Source organism: Amphiura filiformis, chromosome 13, assembly GCF_039555335.1.
Source record: "Amphiura filiformis chromosome 13, Afil_fr2py, whole genome shotgun sequence".
Lineage (NCBI taxonomy): Eukaryota > Metazoa > Echinodermata > Ophiuroidea > Amphilepidida > Amphiuridae > Amphiura > Amphiura filiformis.
In genome coordinates this window covers 31,238,137-31,260,642 of record NC_092640.1, presented here as the reverse complement: position 1 = coordinate 31,260,642, position 22,506 = coordinate 31,238,137, and the positions used below count along the sequence as shown (strand labels likewise).

The window sequence follows — 22,506 nt, the reverse complement described above, 5'->3', positions numbered from 1 at the left end:
GGGTTACCAGTGTGTTATTATTTTTTGAGAAAAATGCAAAAAAAGTAGTACCCCCTTAAGGGAGGTGTAATGAGCGAAACGTGGTTTGGATTCCAGAGGGAGGGTGTCTGTAAGAGGACCAGCCATCAGAAAATGAATAACTGAGATCGCGCGCCAAATAAACTTACTGCAGTAATTTTCCAAGTCTTTAATAGGCATAGGTGGGAATCGAACCCGGCACCTTCCGGTTCTGAATCAACGGATAGTATCACTAAGCCAACTTCCTATCTGCACTAAAACCTGTGATATTAATTCTTGATAATGCTTAACGGAAAAATCAATACTAATGTACGATGTCAATCAAAATCAAATAGAAGTCCCACAACTAAAGTAGCAATCGATAAATCTGCTCACTCAATCATCAAATAATCAATCGATAAATAAATAAATAAATAAATAAATAAATAAATAAATAAATAAATAAATAAATAATACCAAAAAAAATTATAAATTTGTTTTTCTAGGGCCTACGCTGAAAAAATAAAGCAGCATAAGAAAAGTGACAGAGGCACAGTTTCGAACAAGTGACGCTCAGAACAGCAACTAAGAAACCACAACGCCTAAGACCGCTCGGCCATAGAATCCAACAGTCTATTCAATGTCAAAGAAATATATTAACCTTTAACGTTACGCAATATTGGCATAAGACATGGGCACATGTCTGCGGGTAAAGATACTGCATGATAGAAAGGCGCATAAAGGGTCTATCCCTGAAGTTATACTAACCACATGGTCAACCAATTCTTTGTATACCAGCTACAGTCAACATTATAGAAAGAAGTATATTGTTAGGCGTTGACGCAATCATCAATGCGGGAAGTATAAAACCATAGTCGCCACTCGTGCACTTGTTTGAGTCCACGGGTATTCCGAAAACAGCCTTCAACCCTGAATTCAGAGGTCGATTTTAGGTTGTTACATGCAAATACAAACTAATTATATCATGAAATACTTATTCAGAGCCAATCTACATTCTGTTATTTACAAAAGCCGACGATCAAAGTAAAATTATAAAAGGAGCAAGACCAGATATCAACGTTAAATCACGGTAAGCCTAAAATCGCATCGAAAACGCCAAAATGCAGTCACAAAATTTATAATATTACTAAATCACCAAAACGAATTGTAACGTAGGTATGCAGACAAGAGTTGTATTAGCAATAACAAAGTATGTGCAAAAAGATTTGTCTTTGGCATGTCGCTTTTTTGAAATATCAACAAAAATATCAAATTTTGGAAAAACGCCCCAAAATGTAAAACAAACACGAACCTTCCAAAATAAATATATATTAGCACTCGGCGGCCCAGGCACTACCTGTCGCTGTGATTTGGGGTAACTCGTTGCTTTCCTTCTCCAGATACCTGTACTTCAAGGTCGCTCATACCCCATGCCTTAATTCAAAGAAAATTATATAACTATTTTTAAAACATTTGAAACATTAATATCGGTATTTTAAAGATGTATCTGTATACGAACTCGAAAATCCTAACATTATAATGGAATGTGATAAGTCAGTGATATTAGGTCACACCTTCTTACTGCAAACCGTTTTTAACTCCATAACATAGCATGCATAGACACCGTCAATATCCTGTCAATATCGTTGCATTATTCCCAGCCTCAAACGGTTTTTGACTTAATGCAGAAACTAGAATACCTCTCGGGTTTCAATCATTAACAATCTTTTACCTGTTCTCGTTACAGCATACACATTCAAGGTAAAATGCTGTATGTTACATTGACTTTATCACACTCCACTTCCAAATACTATAGCATGAATCGCCGCATATAAATAGTCTAATAGTATTTTGACAGTAACAAACATTGGGGTCGCAAAGGTATTACTTTCTTTTATCAAAGTCAGTTAGATATGACTATCTATGGCTATCAATTAGACGTATCGTGTTGTGAAGTGCTCAGGAAATAACCTTTTAGAACGATGTGGACATAGAGAGATGATACCATAAACTTTAAGAAAAGAAAGTATACTATTAGACAGGTGAATGTAAGATATGTCATTCTGCCATTATTGCGTTATGGTACTGACCTAAGGGGAGCTCTTGTTAAGTGCTTTTATATGATCCTGGTCAAAAATGGAAATCTGTAACACGTGGTTGGTAGAAATGCAAGCAAGGTACTTTCCTCAGCTGCTGGGAATAAGTACAATTCAGTGTCACGCAATACTTTTATAACTCCCTGAGCTTTTACGGGAAACACAACATACCTTGGTGTTATTACCTCATAAAAAAATCAATAATTATGAAAACATTTCAACTGTTTCGAGATTAATGTGTATTCATATAATTTGAACGAGGCGGGTTGATGCCTGCATGTGGATTACTGATTTTTTTAACTTTTCAATTGACTACAAATGAGTTTGCTATATAAGCTAGAAGCAAGGGATTTTCGGGGCAGATGTATGAAAGTGTTATTTTGGCTATTTATTGTTCCTACTTTAGAGTACGGCAAAGTTCGCAACTTTCCTAAAAAGGATGTACTCTTCTGTCCACTTGTTGATATCTGGTTTATGAAGCAACTGAAGGGTGCTAACTAGGCCTTCTTAAATCACTACATAGGTTCATCAGGTTTTTTTGTAAACATTATAAATTATTTCATTTGTAAAAAACCAAAATGTAACTCATTATTGACGGAAGTAAGGATCTACAACCATCATTCAGATGATGCCTACCGATGCCTACGAACCATGATTGGCGAAACCGTCAATAGTGAGTTACATTTTGGTTTTGTACAAATGAAATCATTTATAACAGGCCCACTTACATCCCCAACTACATATAACACAAAAAGGTTTCTCACCTGAACAATACTAAAATCACATCAATATATAAACGTTGTCATGTATTAATGTTCACGTGATATGTATCTCCTTCTTTAAAACTAACGGCGCATGCGTACATTAAAGTGTAGGTGGCTAAAATTTAATCATACAGCCAAACTGGCAGGGAATACAGTCTTGATACAGCCCAACTAGCAGGGAATACAGTCTTGTTCCTTTAGAATAACATCCAAGTTTTCAATAAAGTCACTTTGTAATAGTTATTCGATGTATTTAATGCCCAAACTGCTGGAGGATGTCCTGAGGATATGAATATTCTTTTCACACACTTAAAATGAGCCAGGAATAGAAACACATGCTGATCTCTTAGGGTACCATTTTGTCATCAAGCACCAGATATATGTCTCATTGAACTCGTAACCGAAATTCCCTCCAGAACAATGGTTACTGATGGGCTTAAATAGTTTATCGAGAGGGAATATACGCTCGCTGAAACCATCTGCATGAGATAAAGTGAGGTGAACAAAAAATCAAACACCATTCATTTTTACCAAGATTGTTCTTCACATTGGAGTTTTGTTAATTTTTATTTTGGGTTGTTATCAATGAACTAGTGTTGTAAAGGCAACTATTTTGTATTTTGATAAGCATTAGTTTCGATAACCGGGAATCAATACATGCCGAAGGAAGCATTATCTGTAACCTCTCAGTAGTAAAAGTATATCCTAAGCATCCTCCTGCTTTGAGTGTTTTTAATCTTTGCTATACCATGTATACTGTTGATCTCGGGGTCAATCTATTGAAAATACAGATCTGCTTTCAAGAATAATGGATATTAACGCCGCAATCTGCAAGGTTTATCATTCAACTATGTTATAGTTGTTTTTTTTTTTGTTTGTTTGTTTGTTTGTTTGTTCAGGGCCGGATTTACCTTTTTGGGGGCCCTGGGCCAGGCCAAAATTTGGAGGCCTCACACGCACCGTGAGGAAGGCATGTGCACTCAAGTGGCCAAGTTTTTAGGTTTTACTAGGACATTTGCGCGCAAAAAAATTTGAAGCTGAATTTTGCTATATAAAAGGCTACGCGCGCACAAAATGGAAGATGCACACTGCACGGGGCAATTTTGGGGGGCCCAAAAAACTAGACATATCCATTGGATCGCTTTGTAATTACTAAACGCAAGTCGAATTTATTTCTGCATAGGTAATACGGTGATCTAATAGAAACGAGTCAAAGAAGCTACTGGTCATATTTATATTTATATATATATTGCAGTTGTCGAGTTATGACAAATAATAGGCCAAAATAAATAATTTCGTATTCAACCATCCCCGGGAAAAAACATGCACATGAGGGCGAAAAAAACAAATTACAATAAGCCTCGGGGTCGTATTGAACCCATACCTTTTCCTGTTAGAATGCCCGGGCATTTTTACCAATATTCATAGGCGTAGATCACGGGGGGGATGGGGGGGATTTATTTTGCCAGGGGGATGCTCCATACAATCATCCCCCAATGTTGACGCCTGAATATAAGTTTCTGACCAAATTAACCTCATATTTGCCCATTTTAGCCCCAAAAGTACAAATTTTCGCGGGCTTTGCGCACATTTATTCCACTTTTGCACCATATTTCATCAGTTAAGCTTCAAAATAGCATAATTTTTCGCGCGCATCATTAACTTATTCTGTCGCCAAAAGGTGCTGCATTCGCTATACTTCAAGAATTTTTTTCCAACCCCATCCCCCCCCCCAATGTCAAAAAGAAATCTACGCCACTGCCAATATTTGATCGCAAACACCAGTAGAACAGGCACCGCTCCGACTCGCCTAATTGTAAAACATTTCCTAAAACCAGAGAAGAAAAGCTTTTTACATGAATGGTGTCGTTAATAATCAAAAACATATTTTTATATGACATCAAATATATTTATTTTCCCTTACCACCATCTGCTCATTGCGACGGTGTAAAACATCACAGTCACCCGGTTGAATGCCGCACGTTCTACGCCAGTAAATTGACCATTATTCAAGCGAGCCGATAGATCACACCAGAAAAAAAGTCCAACTAGACCTACGTCATCTTAGAACGTGCAAACAATTGAATTCTACTGCCGCGTAGAACATATATGTGACCGTCTTCTACATAGGAAATGGAACGTGACACGAAACTGTTCGGCGGGAAAAGACTAAATCTGGCACAACAAATGGCAGTGGTCATAAGCCAAGGTCAGATCCATCCATCGTTGTTTTCCTCTTTTTTCTGATATCCATTAGTGTGAGAGATGTACTGTAAGTAGTCATCGCTCTAGGGAAGATTGGCTTATCAACCATTCTGTTCAAGATCACTGAAGATAAGTGTGTTTCTGAGAGGTAATGGTGTGGAACTCGTGCCACATTTTTATCATCATAAAATGAGGCATACATACAATAATCCCTTACTTGAAGTCAAATAAGATGTCCTTTAATGTGTAATTAATTAATTATCATTGTTGTGTCGCCTGTAGCGTAGCCAGATTTTCGAAACAAGACACAGAATGAGCGCAAGAAAATCATAAGTCCACGTGCCCACTCAACATGTATACACTAAAGTTGCGTATAGTTTCGTATAGTTTGGTAATGTTTTATACATGTTCAGAGGCCAAAACAAATCTTACACAACCTTTCATGATGTTTTCACCCTGGAACATGTTTTAAACATTATAAAACCCTAAGAAACTATACGTAACTTAAGTGTATACATGTTGAGGGGCCAAGTGGACTTACGGTCTTCTTGCGCTCATGTCTTCATTATTTTTCATTGACCTGTATTACCTCCAAGACATCCCTGCGCGGGATAACATGGCAACACAATAAATGCAACTCTAGACTAGGAGGCAAAGTATAGCTATTCTTGACTTCGAACATTAAACAAGATTAAAAACGCTTCAACATCAAGGAGTAACATAATGTCCTTGTAACATGTATTCCAACATTAACAGCTCATGTGTGCGTAACAGGCGATCGACGCTGCTTAAAACATTCGACAGAAGTAAGAAATGAAATTTCTTTTTCTTTTTACTCTAGAATAACATCCAAGTTTTCAATGAAGTCGTTTCGTAATAATTATTCAATCTATTTAATGCCCAACTGCCGAAGGATATCCTAAGAATATGGATATCCTTTTCACACACACAAAATGAGGCAGGAAGAAGAATACAGGATGATCACTTAGGGTACCATTTTGGCATCAGACACTGTATATCTAGTCTCATTGAACTCTTAACCGAAATTACATACAGAAGAATTATACGATAATGGTGCCGTTATAGTTTAATGGGCTATTGGTAAAAAAATAAAACTCATTTATAGTCTTGTCCAGTTCTGTCTGCACCCCGCTCTGCATTTTGATTTTGTTTTTTTTATGTTATCATTTGTCTCTGCACTGTACTACTGGTTTTAAAGCCCCATTTAGTGATAAGTGTAAACACATTTAAATTGTTTATGAATTGCTTAAAAGTGAAGGACAAGTCATTCAAATTGTCATTTGATATTTTTGAAGTGAAAAATTTGGCAAAAAAACGGAGAAAACAGCTGTATTGACAGCCCCATGTTGAAGCCCCATTCAAATACATTGAGCTAATTTATATACTGTCAGTATATAAATTACAGATTCCACGTAAATTCTATATTTTGTCTTAATGCACGGCTTTTGGCTAAACCACTAGCAGGCTATGTTAGCATGTATACATGACAATGACAAAGGTACCAAAATCTTAATTTTGTTGATTTTTACGATCGTTCGGATGAGCAAATCACTGAATGGGTCTTTAATTCTTTAATTATCACCAAGTCATCGTAGGTGGTCATTATTTTTTGTATGAGCTACCCACTATCAAGTTAGAACTGTCTGTGTCACGTACATTTTCAGCAAAGGCAGCAATTTTAGGAATTTGCAGGGTTAACAATAGAACGTGAAAACGACATATAAAAAAAAGAGAACCTGAACATGTGCTTCTACTGTGTGACTATAAGAAAAGGAAACCAAAATATATCGATATGTTTATATTACTAGTATCCAGGTGTTCAAAATGAACATCAATTGTATTAACAGTTTATAACCACCAGTTTCAATCTGTTTTATAAACAGATTGAAACTACCACTGAGATTTAATTTACGTAACACATAAAACAATCCTTCGTCTAGTCTGCAAATTACCAGACTGGTGATTTTTTTTAGAATACGAATGGCGCATTATTATATTACTAGAGGAAAAAAACATAAGAATGGGATTTAAATGTAAAATAAACATTGGAAGTCATCACCGAAAATGTTGGATACCTTTGCACTGAAATGAACAAAATTAACATTAAAAAGGTCACTGGAAAAGAAATTGTCTTTATCAACATATTAAACAGCGTCGATGTTCTCTGAATTAGAGGAGGTTTATATCCATGTTGCCAGTAAGAAGGCCGTTGATTTGTTGGTTAATGAACTGAAATGATACTAAATCAACAAAAACACATCAATAATGACTTGAATATGACCCAGTTAATAAGTTTTTTCATTCAGCTCTGCACATAAAAAAAACCGGCAAATTCAAAAGACTCTACCTACTTCGTGCAGTGAAATCGTATCCCACCATAATACATGTAGCTCTAATGGCGGAATCTTCGACTGACATCATTGGTCAATTCGATTTAGCGCGAATACAGTAATCTCACAAATTGCTTCCAAGTAATTTTGCTTTATTGTCAAACTAAGACGATTATTGTAGCAATTAATAACATAATAACCTTATAAAGTAACTGATGTATTTGAGGGATAATTATGTTCACGCAAGTACATTCGCTTGTCGTTCTTGAGCGTGCAGTTATTACAATGTGACTATCTTGATTAATGTAAATTATCATATAATATTGAGTTGATTTCAAAAAACATCATATCTGATTAACCTATGACGTAAGGTGGTACTACACCCCCTGATAAATTTTGTGACTAATTTTTCTCGAAAAATAACTACACACTGGTAACAAAAGTCGTGTATATTATAGGGGCAAAGAATCCAATTAATTTTGAGAAAAATGAAAAAAAAAAATCACCGTAAATTTATCAAGGGGTGTAGTACCACCTTAATACCTTCTGATATCCATTTCAATAATGAAATACTAAACCTGGCAAAAACCCATAAAACCTTCATGATTACCAAATTTGTCTTCTTTCTGCCAGCAATATAATTAAGATTGTAACGCCCGAAATGTAAACTAAAACATGTTTCCGAAGTTATTTCATAAAGTGGCTGGAAATCATAAAAACTATTATAAGAATCGGAATTGCATGCCACATTCCATGTCATTTATCGTTTTTATCTTTTAAGGGGTACTTCGTAATACACAGTCTCAGCCTCACTTACTTTGTATGCAAAGCATTTCTTTGTCGTACAATTACGGTCTGTTATTGGTGCCTGTCGAGAGACAAAAATCGCAACGCAGTTACCTTCAATGTAATGCATCACAGGTAATACATGAATTATGCGTAACCTGCGTATTCGATGACCATCTACTATTTTTGTAGATATCTAACGAACAATATCACAAAAACAGTAATCGCGAAACGTCCCTTAAACATTGAAATGTAATGCATCATATTATGACGTCACAGAAATATTCCGGAAGTTTTGTTTTACGTATGCAGATGGTCTGACAAAGCAAAGAAGGAAGACATCAGTTGAGGAAGTCAGCCAAAGGCTAAATTCATCAAATTGACATTATCTAATTCCTAAACATACATAAAATAAACATATAAAAAAAGTAACAAGTTTCCACTGCTTTGAGCGGCTATAAGTTTGAGCACAATTAACTTAAAGCAATGAAGTTGATATGAACGTGTGACGAATTTTGTAATAATTCAAAACATAATTTAATAGACTAGTTTGCGTCAGACGTCATCTGTCAATCAAACTCTGTCATGGTTTGTTTACGAGTGTCGTGATGATTGAGTTTCTGAATGCGGCGGGAATCAGCGTTCCTTGTGGTTATTTTTGCTCTTTTAAATTTAAGAAACGTCTGAAAATTTGAATTAACGTCCTTTAATTTATACGACCGGAATATTAATCGAACGCGTACGCAATTGGTTCTTAACAACGTACGTACATGTCGGGATCAAAATGACCGACCTCATTTACGATCGAGGAAGTGATAATTATTGGCTACATCGGCACTGGAATTAAATTTAAAAGTTCTTTGTTTTACCTCATTTTGTTCGACTTAACTGACATCTTTTGGAAAAAATCCGAATCTATTTTGTATTAAAACATTATCCATTTTGTCATCAAATGGAAAATAAAAAAATGTCTAACGTCTGCTTACCGTGAAGATACTATTCTCCTATGGAAGGTCAACATCCGTAAACTGAGCACTATACGTTTTTCCATATGATGTAATTATTGTCAAGGGTTGAACAGGTGTGAGACTTGTCTTACCAATAACACTAATGAATTAATCGTGAAATAGCATTCAAGCTACGAAGAAGTTGTACTCTTATTACAGACAATGAGTATGTATTATAATGAATACATGTATACTAATGCAAGCTGATTCCCATAATATTTTGGGAAACACGGGAATGCAATAATGTTCTAGTGCTGGGCCCAAGAGTAAAGCGTTGACCTGAAGAAAAAAAAACGTGTAACCAATCTATTTGAAAACATTCAATACGTTTGTGGTGTATTATAGGGGTATTGCATTTGAGATTATCCACGCAACCGAAGACAGTTCGAGTATAGCGCTAGCCTACAGTTTGTCCACTCTGAAGTACAAAGTGACAACGCGCGCGTATACAGCGCGTTAACAGCGCGTAGTGGTGCGTCTCTGCTGCAGGTATGCGTGTATTCAAAGTCGGCACAATGTGTGCGTCTGCGTCGGTACTTTGTACTTCAGAGTAGACGGATTGTAGTCCGACACATCACCAGGCCGCTAAATTCGGTAGCCCGAACATTTCAACAACTGGACTGAAGCTGCGCATTTCATGGAGAAGTAGCGTCTCGTTTATTTTACTTCCGCTTTACTTTTTTAATGTTTCACGTACCTCAGTGTTGAAAGAAAAAGCCCTCTAAAGATTTTCCATTTGCATATATACATTTTTGAAATAATTTTATGGTTTGGGTTTTTTTATTCCCATTCATCAAGTGCTAAAACGACGCATGGGACGTAACATTTTATCAATTTGCTATCGCACTGTTTTTGAGCAGTTTGAGTGTCAAAATATGTTCTCCAAAAGTAAAAAATATCCCCAAGGAAACTTGCTACTGTTTGATATCAGTATTCGATGATGAAGCTTACCTGTCAATTTCAGGCACGGAATGTATGTACAGACAGTTATTCAAGAAGATGATAATATAGGGTAACGGGTTTAGTTTGGTTCGGAGGCATTTTAAAATATAGCTAGGTGACTTACAGCACATTGGCCCATTCCATTTAAAATCCACACTACCCCTGTTGAAGATTTTGGAAATATCTTCCACATTTTTTCCTTCGATGGATGGTGTCAAATGCCTTTTTAAAATCGATGAAGACCAGTGCTGCTTGGAGATTGTTGTTGTTTATCTCTTCAATAATTCTTCTCAAGGCCAGAATTTGTGACACTGTCGACCTTCCAGGGCGGAAGCCATTTTGGTTCATTCGTAGAACAGGATCCAGGAAGGGACGAATTCTGTTGAGTAGTAGTCTGTTGTAGGTCTTTGCCACTATAGATGATAAACAGATGCCTCTATAATTCCTTCCCTCTCTGAGATCACCGCTTTTTGGAATTGGGATGAGGTTAAGAATTGACCACTGCTCGGGTTTCCTACCCTGCAGTAATGCCTCATTACAGAAAGAGAGTATGATGTCATCGAGGTTGCATCTCTTTAAAACTTCTGGTGTTATATCATCATCACCTGCACTTTTTCCTTCATTGATGACCTTCTTTGCTGCCTCGTACTCTTCCTGATCGAAAGCATCTGTTCGCATGTCAAATTCCCGATGCACCTGCTCTATCGGCTCATCCTCATTAGTAATGACTGGTGGATTCCCAAGTAGCTGCTGGAAATGGGAAAACCAAGAATGCAGTCTCTCACTCTCTGTGTCCCCTTTGATCTGACCCTTTTTGGCAGTTCTCCTTCCACTGATCTCATTTATCAGATCCCATGCAGCTTTGTGCTGGCAATTCTGATCTGCTTTCTCTACCTGGGTGATCTTTTGTTCCAGGATTTCTTGATTAATTTTGTCATATGTCTCTTTTAGGTGATTCTTCCTTGCTTGTAGTTTGGATCTTGATACACTAGTGCATTCGTGGGTATCCTTCACATATGCTTCATGCACTTCATTCCGGCACTCTCTGTTCTGGAATCAGTCCAGATTGTCCCCTTATGGCGTTTGGGTGCCTTTGGTATCAGTTCTTCCGTAACCTCCCTATTTGCCTGTATGAAACATTGATATGTGGATGTAGCATCTTCATCGTCCTCACTTTCATGTTGCAGAGCACTGAATCTATTCCGTACTTTAACAGCATACAGGTCTTGTAGTTGTGTGTCTTGTGCCAAAACTTTCCAGTTGTACCTGATCTTCCGTGGTGGTGTCTTGCCATTCGATCTCAAGCTGAGACGTACTTTTGCTGTAACAACTCTTGCATTGAAGTCGCCCATTACCATAAGAAAGTTGTGAGCTGGAACTTGTTTGATGGACTTGTCCAGTACCATATAGTGCTCTTCTGACTCTTTCTCATCAGACACATTAGTTGGGCAATATGTGACAATGATGGTGGTCTTGGGACTTCCTCCAAAGGTAGCACATATTATCCTTGGTGTTATGCATATGCAGGAGAGAAGGGTCTTCTTTGCCTTGGCACTCATTAGAATCCCAACACCTCCAACCGCTATGCCTGCTCTATTCCTCCATGCTGATGATGATACTAGTTGATATCCATCAAAGAGGTCATGATGTCTGATTGGTTCATCAGGGTGGACTATTTTATGCTCCTGTAATCCAATGATATATTGGTTGTGATGCTTAGCTAAGCCACATAGTTCCTCTTGAAGGTACATACTTCTTAGTGTTCTTGTATTTAAGGTTGATACAAACATTGATTGCTTGCATTTTAGTAGATTTTCTTTCCTTGTTCCTCCTCTCTCCGTGCACACCCGTCCGTGAGGCTTTAAGGTGCTCACATCATTAATATTAGTAGCTAATACAGATTCAGAACTTGGATTTAAGGTAGGGGCTTTAACCCTAGTGCGTTTAGTTGTAGCCATCATTTAAAGTCTTTCAATTGCTGAATACTGTTGATGGTCGCAACTCCTATCAACAGATGTCCAGTGGCCGTTGAGAATATGCAATGCACTGAATTCTTCATCCGCCCTTTGCTCTTGTCACTAATGTCTCCAACCATAGCTCCAAGTATATAGCTCAGGTCTCAGGACTCCCTGATTTTGATCACTGGCTGCTGGTTGAACTCATCTCAGGCACCCTTTTGCCGTTTTGAGCCTGAATCTCTACTCCGCCTAAGATAGTGATCTATCTTAACTATTTACCCATAGCTGGGGCAAGCGTTGGTGAGCACCAGAGCGTATCCACACGCCGGTGGGTCATGCATACTGCACCTCTAGGGCCGCTTGCTGCTCCGAGATCCCCTACATATCAGCCTGGAATCGCAAGATATCCAGTTACCGGTAGTGACCAACGGGGAGGTTATGTAGGAGTCTTGAATAAGGAGAGGCTGTGTACTGGCAGGAGAAGACTTACGCACACTGCTTCTCTTTTCACCTTTCAGCTAGCCAGCGGCAAGTTGGGTTGCTCAGCAGCATAGGAGTGTTTCAAGCAAGCAGTCTAGAAGTGAAGCTAGGAGAATGATAGGAGAATAGGAAGGGTAGATATGAAGGATAGGGAAACAGCAGCTACAACTACATCTACAACTACAACTACATGCACTAGACGCATCACTTAAACCTGTGACAAGCTTGTCACCCACCATCTTCCACAGGGGGAGTATGAATTTCAAATGGAATGAACACATAACCAGCTCCATTTGAATTTCATACACCCTCTGAGAAAGATTCAACCTGAATCTTCCACAGAGGGAGGGTGTGTTTGAACTGGAGCTGCTAATGTTTTCATTCCATTTGAAATGCATACTCCCCCTGTGGAAGATATTTCCAAAATCTTCCACAGGGGCAGTGTGGATTTTAAATGGAATAGCCCATTGTGAAGGTTGTCAGTCTCATTCTTTACAGCGTGGATGAAGGATAATGCCCTTTGTAAGCTTTGAGTTAGCACACCCGTCGGCGAACCTGCGACAATGATCTTCCCTCTTATCCGACGGGGAGTCGAGCTCATAAAATCGAATTGCTTCAGCTTAAGGGTGTGAACCGTTAGCCTATGATAATTTTGCATTCACGCCTTTGGAGCAGTTTAGGTGGTTTTGTTTGGTTAGCTGTGATACTGATAGTGAAATGTCATCTGCATTGAAGAGTTACAAAATAACACTTAGATATCAGCTCATCGTCGCTGAAAACGAGCAGTCAGGGAGTGTACTTTTTTATTTACTTTCATATTGTTCTCGCTGATTTTAGTCTGAGTTTGGACCCCAAAAAAGTATCTCAGCATCGGTAACAAATAAATTTATAGAGAACTCCATATATAACATATAACATTATTGGCATTAACTATGAGAAACGATGCTGTTCCATAATTTCTTATAGTTATAATCAGTAGAATCTTTACAAATGACTGTTATCGTATTCACATAGTCACGGTATTAATATGTGCCTCTGATTCCTTCCTTTCTCGACAGGAATTGTTCCTGGATTCGTTGTTCATTGTAATAGATACTGGTGAAGTGTGGTACTGGGTATGTCATTGTACACCAGACGCAATATAATAGTTTTTTTTTCATAGCAGAAATGTGAGTAAGACTCGAATCCCCGTTGACATCTCGCTCTCTCTCCCCCGATATTACATCGAGCATATCATCTTTAGTTTGATTTACTGTTGTAATGGAAATGTACCTGTACTACATACCGATCGCGAAGACAACTTTTTGGGTACGTTAGGGCCAATGTATAAAGACAACATTAATCTATTTTAAGTTTTGTGTACTTTTTCGCTCAATCCGATCATGAAAAACATTATAAACATATATTCCCTTCTTTGATAACGATAACATGATTAAATGGTTATAACCATAAAAGAGTTATTAATGTGATCCTAATCGCTTGAACTAAGCAAACAAGTTCGGAGATCTGAGTCGTCCATTTTTGTTTTTTCAAAAAAGCTCCCTCTTTTAAGAAAATATCAGAACAGCATGTGGTCGAAGATACTGCCAGGATTATTTGAGCCACTTAAAACTATAAGAATTTGATAGTGTTGTCTTAAAACCTCCTCCCTGAATATTCTCCTCCATATATACCTCAAAGTTTCCCGCAAAACAATGTTGCGAGACGCATGTGATGATGAGAATGTTGTACATCTCAATATTGGTCGGTGATAGAAGGAGGCCCGTTTCCAAATTGATGAGGTGCTGTATTTGTGACAAAATCTGACATTTTGAATATCGTCGTTTAATTTATACGACCGGAATATTAGTCGAACGCGTACGCAATTGGTTCTTAACAACGTACGTACATGTCGTACGGGATCAAAATGACCGACCTCATTTACGATCGACGAAGTGATAATTATTGGCTACATCGGCACTGGAATTAAATTGGAAAGTTCTTTGTTTTACCTCAGTTTGTTCGACTTAACTGACATCTTGTGGAAAAAATCCGCATCCATTTTGTATTAAAACATTATCCATTTTGTCTTCAAATGGAAAATAAAAAAATGTCTAACGTCTGCTTAGCGTGAAGTTACTATTCTCCTATGGAAGGTTAACATCCGTAAACTGAGCGCTATGCGTTTTCCCATATGATATAATTATTGTCAAGGGTTGAACAGGTGTGAGAATTGTCTTACCAATAACACTAATGAATTAATCGTGAAATAGCATTCAAGCTACGAATAAGTTGCACTCTTATCACAGACAATGAGTATGTATTATAATGAATACATGTATACTAATGCAAGCTGATTCCCATAATATTTTGGGAAACACGGGAAATGCAATTATGTTCTAGTGCTGGGCCCAAGAGTAAAGCGTTGACCGGAAGAAACAAACAACGTGTAACCAATCTATTTGAAAACATTCAATACGTTTGTGGTGTATTATAGGGGTATTGCATTTGAGATTATCCACGCAACCGAAGACAGATCGAGTATAGCGCTAGCCTAGTCCGACACATCGCCAGGCCGCTAAATTCGGTAGCCCGAACATTTCAACAACAGGGCTGAAGCTGTGCATTTCATATGGAGAAGTAACGTGTCACTTATTTTACTTTCGCTTTACTTTTTTAATGTTTCACGTACCTGACTGTTAAGAGAAAAAGCGCTCTAAAGATTTTCCACTTGCATATATACATTTTGGAAAGAATTTTATGGTTTGGGTATTTTTATTTCCATTCATCAAGTGCTAAAACGACGCATGGGACGTAACCTTTTATTAATTTGCTATCGCACTGTTTTTGAGCAGTTTGAGTGTCAAAATAAGTTCTCCAAAAGTAAAAAATACCCCAAGGAAACTTACTACTATTTGATATCAGTATTCGATGATGAAGCTTACCCGTCAATTTCAGGCACGGAATGTATTTTCGTTGTGGAACAGACTGTTATTCAAGAAAATGATAATATAGGGTAACGGGTTTAGTTTGGTTCGGAGGCGTTCTAAAACATAGCTAGGTGACTTACAGCACATTGTGAAGGTTGTCAGTCTCATTCTTTACAGCGTGGATGAAGGATAATGCCCTTTGTAAGCTTTGAGTTAGCACACCCGTCGGCGAACCTGCGACAATGATCTTCCCTCTTATCCAACGGGGAGTCGAGCTCTTAAAATCGAATTGCTTCAGCTTAAGGGTGTGAACCGTTAGCCTATGATAATTTTGCATTCACGCCTTTGGAGCAGTTTAGGTGGTTTTGTTTAGTTAGCTGTGATACTGATAGTGAAATGTCATGTAACATCTGCATTGAAGAGTTACAAAATAACACTTTATATCAGCTCATCGTCGCTGAAAACGAGCAGTCAGGGAGTGTACTTTTTTATTTACTTTCCTATTACTCTCGCTGATTTTAGTATGAGTTTCGACCCCAAAAAAGTATCTCAGCATCGGTAACAAATAAATTTATAGAGAACTCCATGTATAACATATAACATTATTGGCATTAACTATGAGAAACGATGCTGTTCCATAATTTCTTATAGTTATAATCAGTAGAATCTTTACAAATGACTGTTATCGTATTCACATAGTCACGGTATTAATATGTGCCTCTGATTCCTTCCTTTCTCGACAGGAATTGTTCCCGGATTCGTTGTTCATTGTAATAGATGCTGGTGAATTGCGGTACTGGGTATGTCATTGTACACCAGACGCAATATAATAGTTTTTTTTTTCATAGCAGAAATGTGAGTATGACTCGAATCCCCGTTGACATCTCGCTCTCTCTCCCCCGATATTACATCAAGCATATCATCTTTAGTTTGATGTGCTGTTGTAATGGTGATGTACCTGTACTTCATACCGATCGCGAAGACAACTTTTTGGGTACGTTGGGGCCAATGTATAAAGACAACATTAATCTATTTTATTCACAGTTTTGTTTACGTTTACGCTCAATCCAATCATAAACAAACCTTATTTTAGGATTTGAAGTCTTCGTCCGTCAAACATATACTCCCTTCTTTGATAACGATAACATGATTAAATGGTTATAACCATAAAAGAGTTATTATTGTGATCCTAAACTGCTTGAACTAAGAAAACAAGTTCGGAGATTTGAGTCGTCCATTTTTGTTTTTTCAAAACAGCTCCCTCTTTTAAGAAAATATCAGAACAGCATATGGTCGAAGACACTGCCAGGATTATTTGAGCCACTTAAAACTATAAGAATTTGATAGTGTTGTCTTAAAACCTCCTCCCTGAATATTCTCCTCCATATATACCTCAAAGTTTCCCGCAAAACAATGTTGCGAGACGCATGTGATGATGAGAATGTTGTACATCTCAATATTGGTCGGTGATAAAAGGAGGACTGTTTCCAAATTAGTGATTCATCTGACTTTTGTTCCACCTATTTTGTTTAATATTTTAGTTTGTAAAATCAGGAAATAGCATGCAACGAAATGAGAAAAAAAATGCAATAAATTGCCATGCGAATTATACCTCATGTTCTTATCAAAAAAAATGTGAATAAAATTTATTCCTAGAAACAATTCAATTTTAATTAATAGTCATCGAATGTCGACAGCTTACTTTCATATACCCCTTGGCGGTATATCCTGAACAGACAGAGGGAACATTGTTGAGATAATTGCACTAGGCGAAACATAATCGCTTTTACTTCTCACTGCGGAAATTTGACTGAATTAAAGCTTCCTCACAAACGTAGTTATATTCCACGATTTTGACATAGAGCCTGAGCCCAATCGTGGTTTATTTAATTGACAATGAATAATAATGATCCCAACTTTGATTTAAAACAGGTTTAGGATGGTAAAGGATGACGCTGTATGATATAGATTCAATTGACCTCATCTTCCTATAGAATTTTCTAGGCGTCACATTCATTAATTGAATTGTATAAATTGAGCAGGTACAGCATTTTTAGACTAGTTTACACTTCGCCATTGTATTTATGGTATTTTTAATAGGTTTGTTAATAATAATAATAATTTGTTAAAGCAATACTACATTCCTTTCATTTTTTTCATCGTCTTCTTCTCTTTCATCTCCGTATTTTTATCGTTCTTTTTTCGTTTTCTTATTTTTATTCTTAATTTTCTATTGGTTATTCTTTTTCTATTGGTTATTCTTCTTCTAGTCCAAACTTTCTCCTGTCGTCTTCTTCCTTTCCTCCTCCTTCTTCTTCTACCATCACGGACTGCTCTCTCCGGCAATTGTATTCTGAATACGAGGAATGTCCTTCCGATATCAAATAACTTAGATTATTGTTATATTGGCGATATAATACAAATTTTATGGTAAATTATTAAAATTTATATTTTTTTAAATTTTTCATATCTAACAGTCCTCGAAGTAAAATCATTTGAAAATTATGGCATTTCGTATTGAAGATTTTTCCCACAAAGGCCTCAATTTTCTAGGTATTTTGGGGGAAATTCAAGATCTTCAATACGAAAGATCAAAATGTTCAAATGATCGTCGTCGATTTATAAATTTGCCTTCCAGGACTGTTTTTGTCAAAATATAATTTATTAATAATTTCCCATAAAATTTGCACTATATCGAGAATATCAAAAAATCTAAATTATTTGATATCAGAAGGACGTTCTTCGTATTCAGAATATAACTCAATATGTCTGATGTGCTTTTATGTCCCACAAAAAATACTGTACAAACGTTCATACCACAGCCCTACATTACAATAAGATGTTAATGAACAACAGTACATACATACATTTATTCAAATATTAACAGGATAAGTTTTCTTGTCTTTTTCTTACTTTATCATTTCGTTTTCTATTAATGTAATTCCGTTCAAATTGGTTAATGCTACAAGATATCTTACTTTCAAATTATAATCTTACTAGGATAAGAAAACATATCTGCAAATGGAACTTAATCAAATAAATTGAACATTTTTATGGAAAGTATGTTAGTTCAATGACGGTATTAACAAATATGTATTAACGCAAAAGTTTAACATTTCAAATTTTAGCTAATAGTAATCCCACGAGATTGCGAGGATTTGCTTAATTTACAAATATTTCAAGTGCTTCAATTGAGCAGAAATATCGGAGACTTTATATAACCAACATTATTTCGTTATGTGATATTTCAGAGTACTCAGAAATCGTCTTAAGTGGTTTTCATATTAATTGCATTTTTCTATTACAATGTATTTGATTTGAATCACTTGGCAATCGTGTAAAAGACATTCCATTTAAATGATGTCAATTGCATTTGATGATATGCTACCTTTCTCTTTTTAACATTAAACGTTTAACATTTTCTACTTCGGTTTCGCCACAAAAGCAAAACTCAAAATGAAATATTTTATTTGATGTACCGGAGCATTTATTGCACGGGGAAGCAGTTATTATAGTTTGATCAGCGCGTAATCGGCGGACCTTGTGTCCTCGCGCATTAATACCACTATATTTCATTTTGAGAATTGTCTCGTGACATCTCACAAGAAGCATCACAAGTTATTAATGAAAGTCTTACACGTTTTTCTACTTTCGTTAACACGCAAAATGTAGACCAGACAGGTCAACTATAGGGTCCACAACTTATATGTTCCCCCTAATGCTTTTTGAAAGAATTCGAAAATTATTTAACGGATGTAAAATTGAAACAAGTTATGAGTATAAACCTTGTTTATTTTACAAATCTGGACCAATTTGTAGTCTTACACATCATCGCGTTCGGTCACAATGGCTCATTATGTGAAAAAAGAGGCAGTTTGAAAAGTTGCACCTTAGTCCATAGGAGCCAATTTCAAACAATACGTTGCTGGTTTCAGCCAGATTTACTATTGACATGTCCTGACGAACAGACGTGACACGTCCACGAGGTGCTCTCGGCCGATTTTTTTTTACTTCTCATGTCACCTGAAATTTTGCTCTAAACTTTCTAATCGCATTAGGCGCAACTCACATACGACGAGTAATTTATTTCACTGGTACATTTTCATCCAGTAAACCTATTGCTTGACCGCGAAGGAAATCGGGCAAACGTGGCGTTTTTAAAATGTGATATATGTGATGAACTACTGGTGATGTATGGTATATTCTCACTGCAGTACATATACCGCCCAACTCAGCCATTTATCATTTTGAAAAAGAAGAAAACCAAAGATTAAGGGAGGTGTAATGAGCGTGAACCTGGTTTGGATGCAGAGGGAGTGTGCCTGTAACAGACACAGCCACCAGAAAAGGACCAGCTCAGATCGCGCGCCAAATAAGTTTGCAGTCCAGAAATTTCATTTTTTTCTCAGCTTTGCAAAAAAATAGGCAGAGGTGGGAATCGAACCCGGGACCTCGGTGTTGTAAAACCTACTGCGTTACCACTGAGCCAACTGACAATCAGCTATGAAAAGTTTGATAGTAATACTTGATATTGCTGAATAGAATAAATCAATACTGATAGGTCTATTTATCTAATGTACAATGCTATTCAAATTGGCCTATAAACTAGGAATATAATGTGAAATGACTATCAATCGATCAATCAATCAAGTTGTCAAGTTATCAACAATCAATAATAAACCGACGTAGGCCTATCATGGAATATTACTAACTAGGCCTACTAACTAATATACCAAATAAATAAAATAAATAAATAAGTCAGTAAATAAATAAATAGGCATAGGCCTAAATAAATAAATAAATACATAATGCAGAATGCAGTTAGTATTTTAGTTGCAAAATTCCAAACATTCTATTCACACATTCTATTATAATTTTCTGCTATACACGCAAAGGACCTGTGCCTTTAATATGTCCGCGCCTAATCAATGATGAGTCTTTCACCATGCTCACACACCATGTTAAACTATTGTATCCCTGCAAGTATTATCTACTGACCAAGTCCTAACAACTTAAGGAAAATGGATGCTATAACGTACCCAATCAAGCGAACATATCAAGGTCATATCAGGGCGTTATACAAAGAATGGTCAAAGGTCAACGTTTCCAAAGAAGTATAGTAATAGATGTAGACACAAGCTTTCGTGCGGGAAACATAAACACATAGTCGTCAGTCGTGTGGTTTTTATGAGATTTGATACGGCGCTGAAGTCTATTGGCTGTCCCAAAATCAGTACCAGACCCGGTTTCCAGACGGCAATGTGTGTGTTGTTACAAGGAATGCAAACTCATTTTATCAATGAGTGAACCACATAGAGGAATACGACATCTATCGTGAGCCAATCTGCATTCTGTTGCCTGCAAAAGCCGACGATCAGGTAAAAATTCTAAAAGCAGCGTGACTAGATATTTGCGTTAATTTCATGATACGTGTAAAACGCATTAAAAACGCCAAATTGCAGTCATAAAATATATAATATTAGTAAATCACCCAATCGAATGTTAACGTAGGTATGTGGAAAAGAACTGCAATAACAATAACAAACTATGTGCCCAAAGAGTTGTCTTTGGCATGTCGCTTTTTTGAAATATCACCAAAAATATCAAATTTTGGAAAAACGCCCCAAAATTTTAAACAAACACGAACCTTCCAAAATAAATATATATTAGCACTCGGCGGCCCAGTCACTACCTGCCGCTGTGATTTGGGGTAACTCATTGCTTCCCCTCTCCAGATACCGGTACTTCAAGGTCGCTCATACCCCAGCCCTTAAGTTTTCTTTAACAAACACATGAATATTCCTGGCTTACTGTATTGTTTGAGAGTTGACTCCTATGGACACAGATGCAACGTTTAACACTGTTAAAAACGGTATCTTTTGTTTACACAATGAACCATTGTCACCTAACGCAATGATGCGTGACGCTATAATTTGGTCTAGATGTGTAAATCAACTAATAAGGCTACCATACCTGTGTAAATCAACTAATAAGGCTACCATAATGATCACATCAAAGATCCATTTCTCGATTTCTGTGATGAACCGGGCAAAACAGGTACGCCGGGCAAAACAGGCCTTTTATAGTGCTTAGGCCTATAAGCAATAAAAAGTGTGACAACGGGGTGTCTTTAGATATATTTGTCTCAGCATAGCGCCACCACGAGCTTATTGCAATTCTCGCTATTCACAATAAGGGCGCCGCCAACGGTTTGCGATGTAATCGTGATGTATCATGGGAAAAGGTCGACATCCAAGTCCGCGCAATACGAATATTACCATGCTATTACATAGGAACACGTGACAATATTTTTTAGTTTGTCAAAATAAAGGTGTTACACGCGAATCGAAATGCAATAATACTAAATAATGTGATTTGAAATGTGCACAATTCATTTTTTCTCTATCGATTTGCGTGTAATACCGTTATATTGACAAACTAAAAATATTGTCACGTGTTCCTATGTAATAGCATGGTAATATTCGTATTGCGCGGACTTGGATGTCGACCTTTCACATGATACATCACGATTACATCGCAAACCGCTGGCGGCGCCCTTATTGTGAATAGCGAGAATTGCGTTTAGATATAGTCTCTGGTCAGACTTTATGAGGCTATCACGAACATACTAGGAACGACGAGCATTAGGACCGACACAAACTGGCTGTGTAGGAGACTAGTTTGAATGTGAACGCCACTATGACGTTCTACCGCACAATGTCGTAATATGTAACCCGTAAGGCGTTTGCAGTGAACGCCTCTTCGCAATCTCTTTACTAGTTGGCGTCGGACGTCATCTGTCGTTTAATTTAATTTAATTTAATTTAATTTATTTTAATTTAATTTAAGAATAAAACCAAAGATCAAGTTTCCTTTAACAAATACATGAATATTCCTGGCGTACTGTTTTGTTTGAGAGTTTACTCCTATTGACTCAGTTGCAACTTTTAACAACGAACCATCTGGTGACTACAACTGACGTCTTGCCACACCACGCTTTTGGTGATAAAT

General features: G+C 37.0%; 1 protein-coding gene across 1 annotated transcript; it reads right to left on the bottom strand.

The window, feature by feature from the left end:
- Positions 1–7,252: 7,252 nt before the first annotated feature.
- On the bottom strand, positions 7,253–12,106 carry LOC140167588 (uncharacterized). The gene is made up of 4 exons (XM_072190887.1): positions 11,276–12,106; positions 10,392–11,198; positions 8,231–8,281; positions 7,253–7,312 (listed from the first exon to the last, which is right to left on the bottom strand). Exons 1-4 carry the CDS (start codon positions 12,104–12,106, stop codon positions 7,253–7,255), a joined length of 1,749 nt encoding a protein of 582 aa, XP_072046988.1.
- Positions 12,107–22,506: the final 10,400 nt, after the last annotated feature.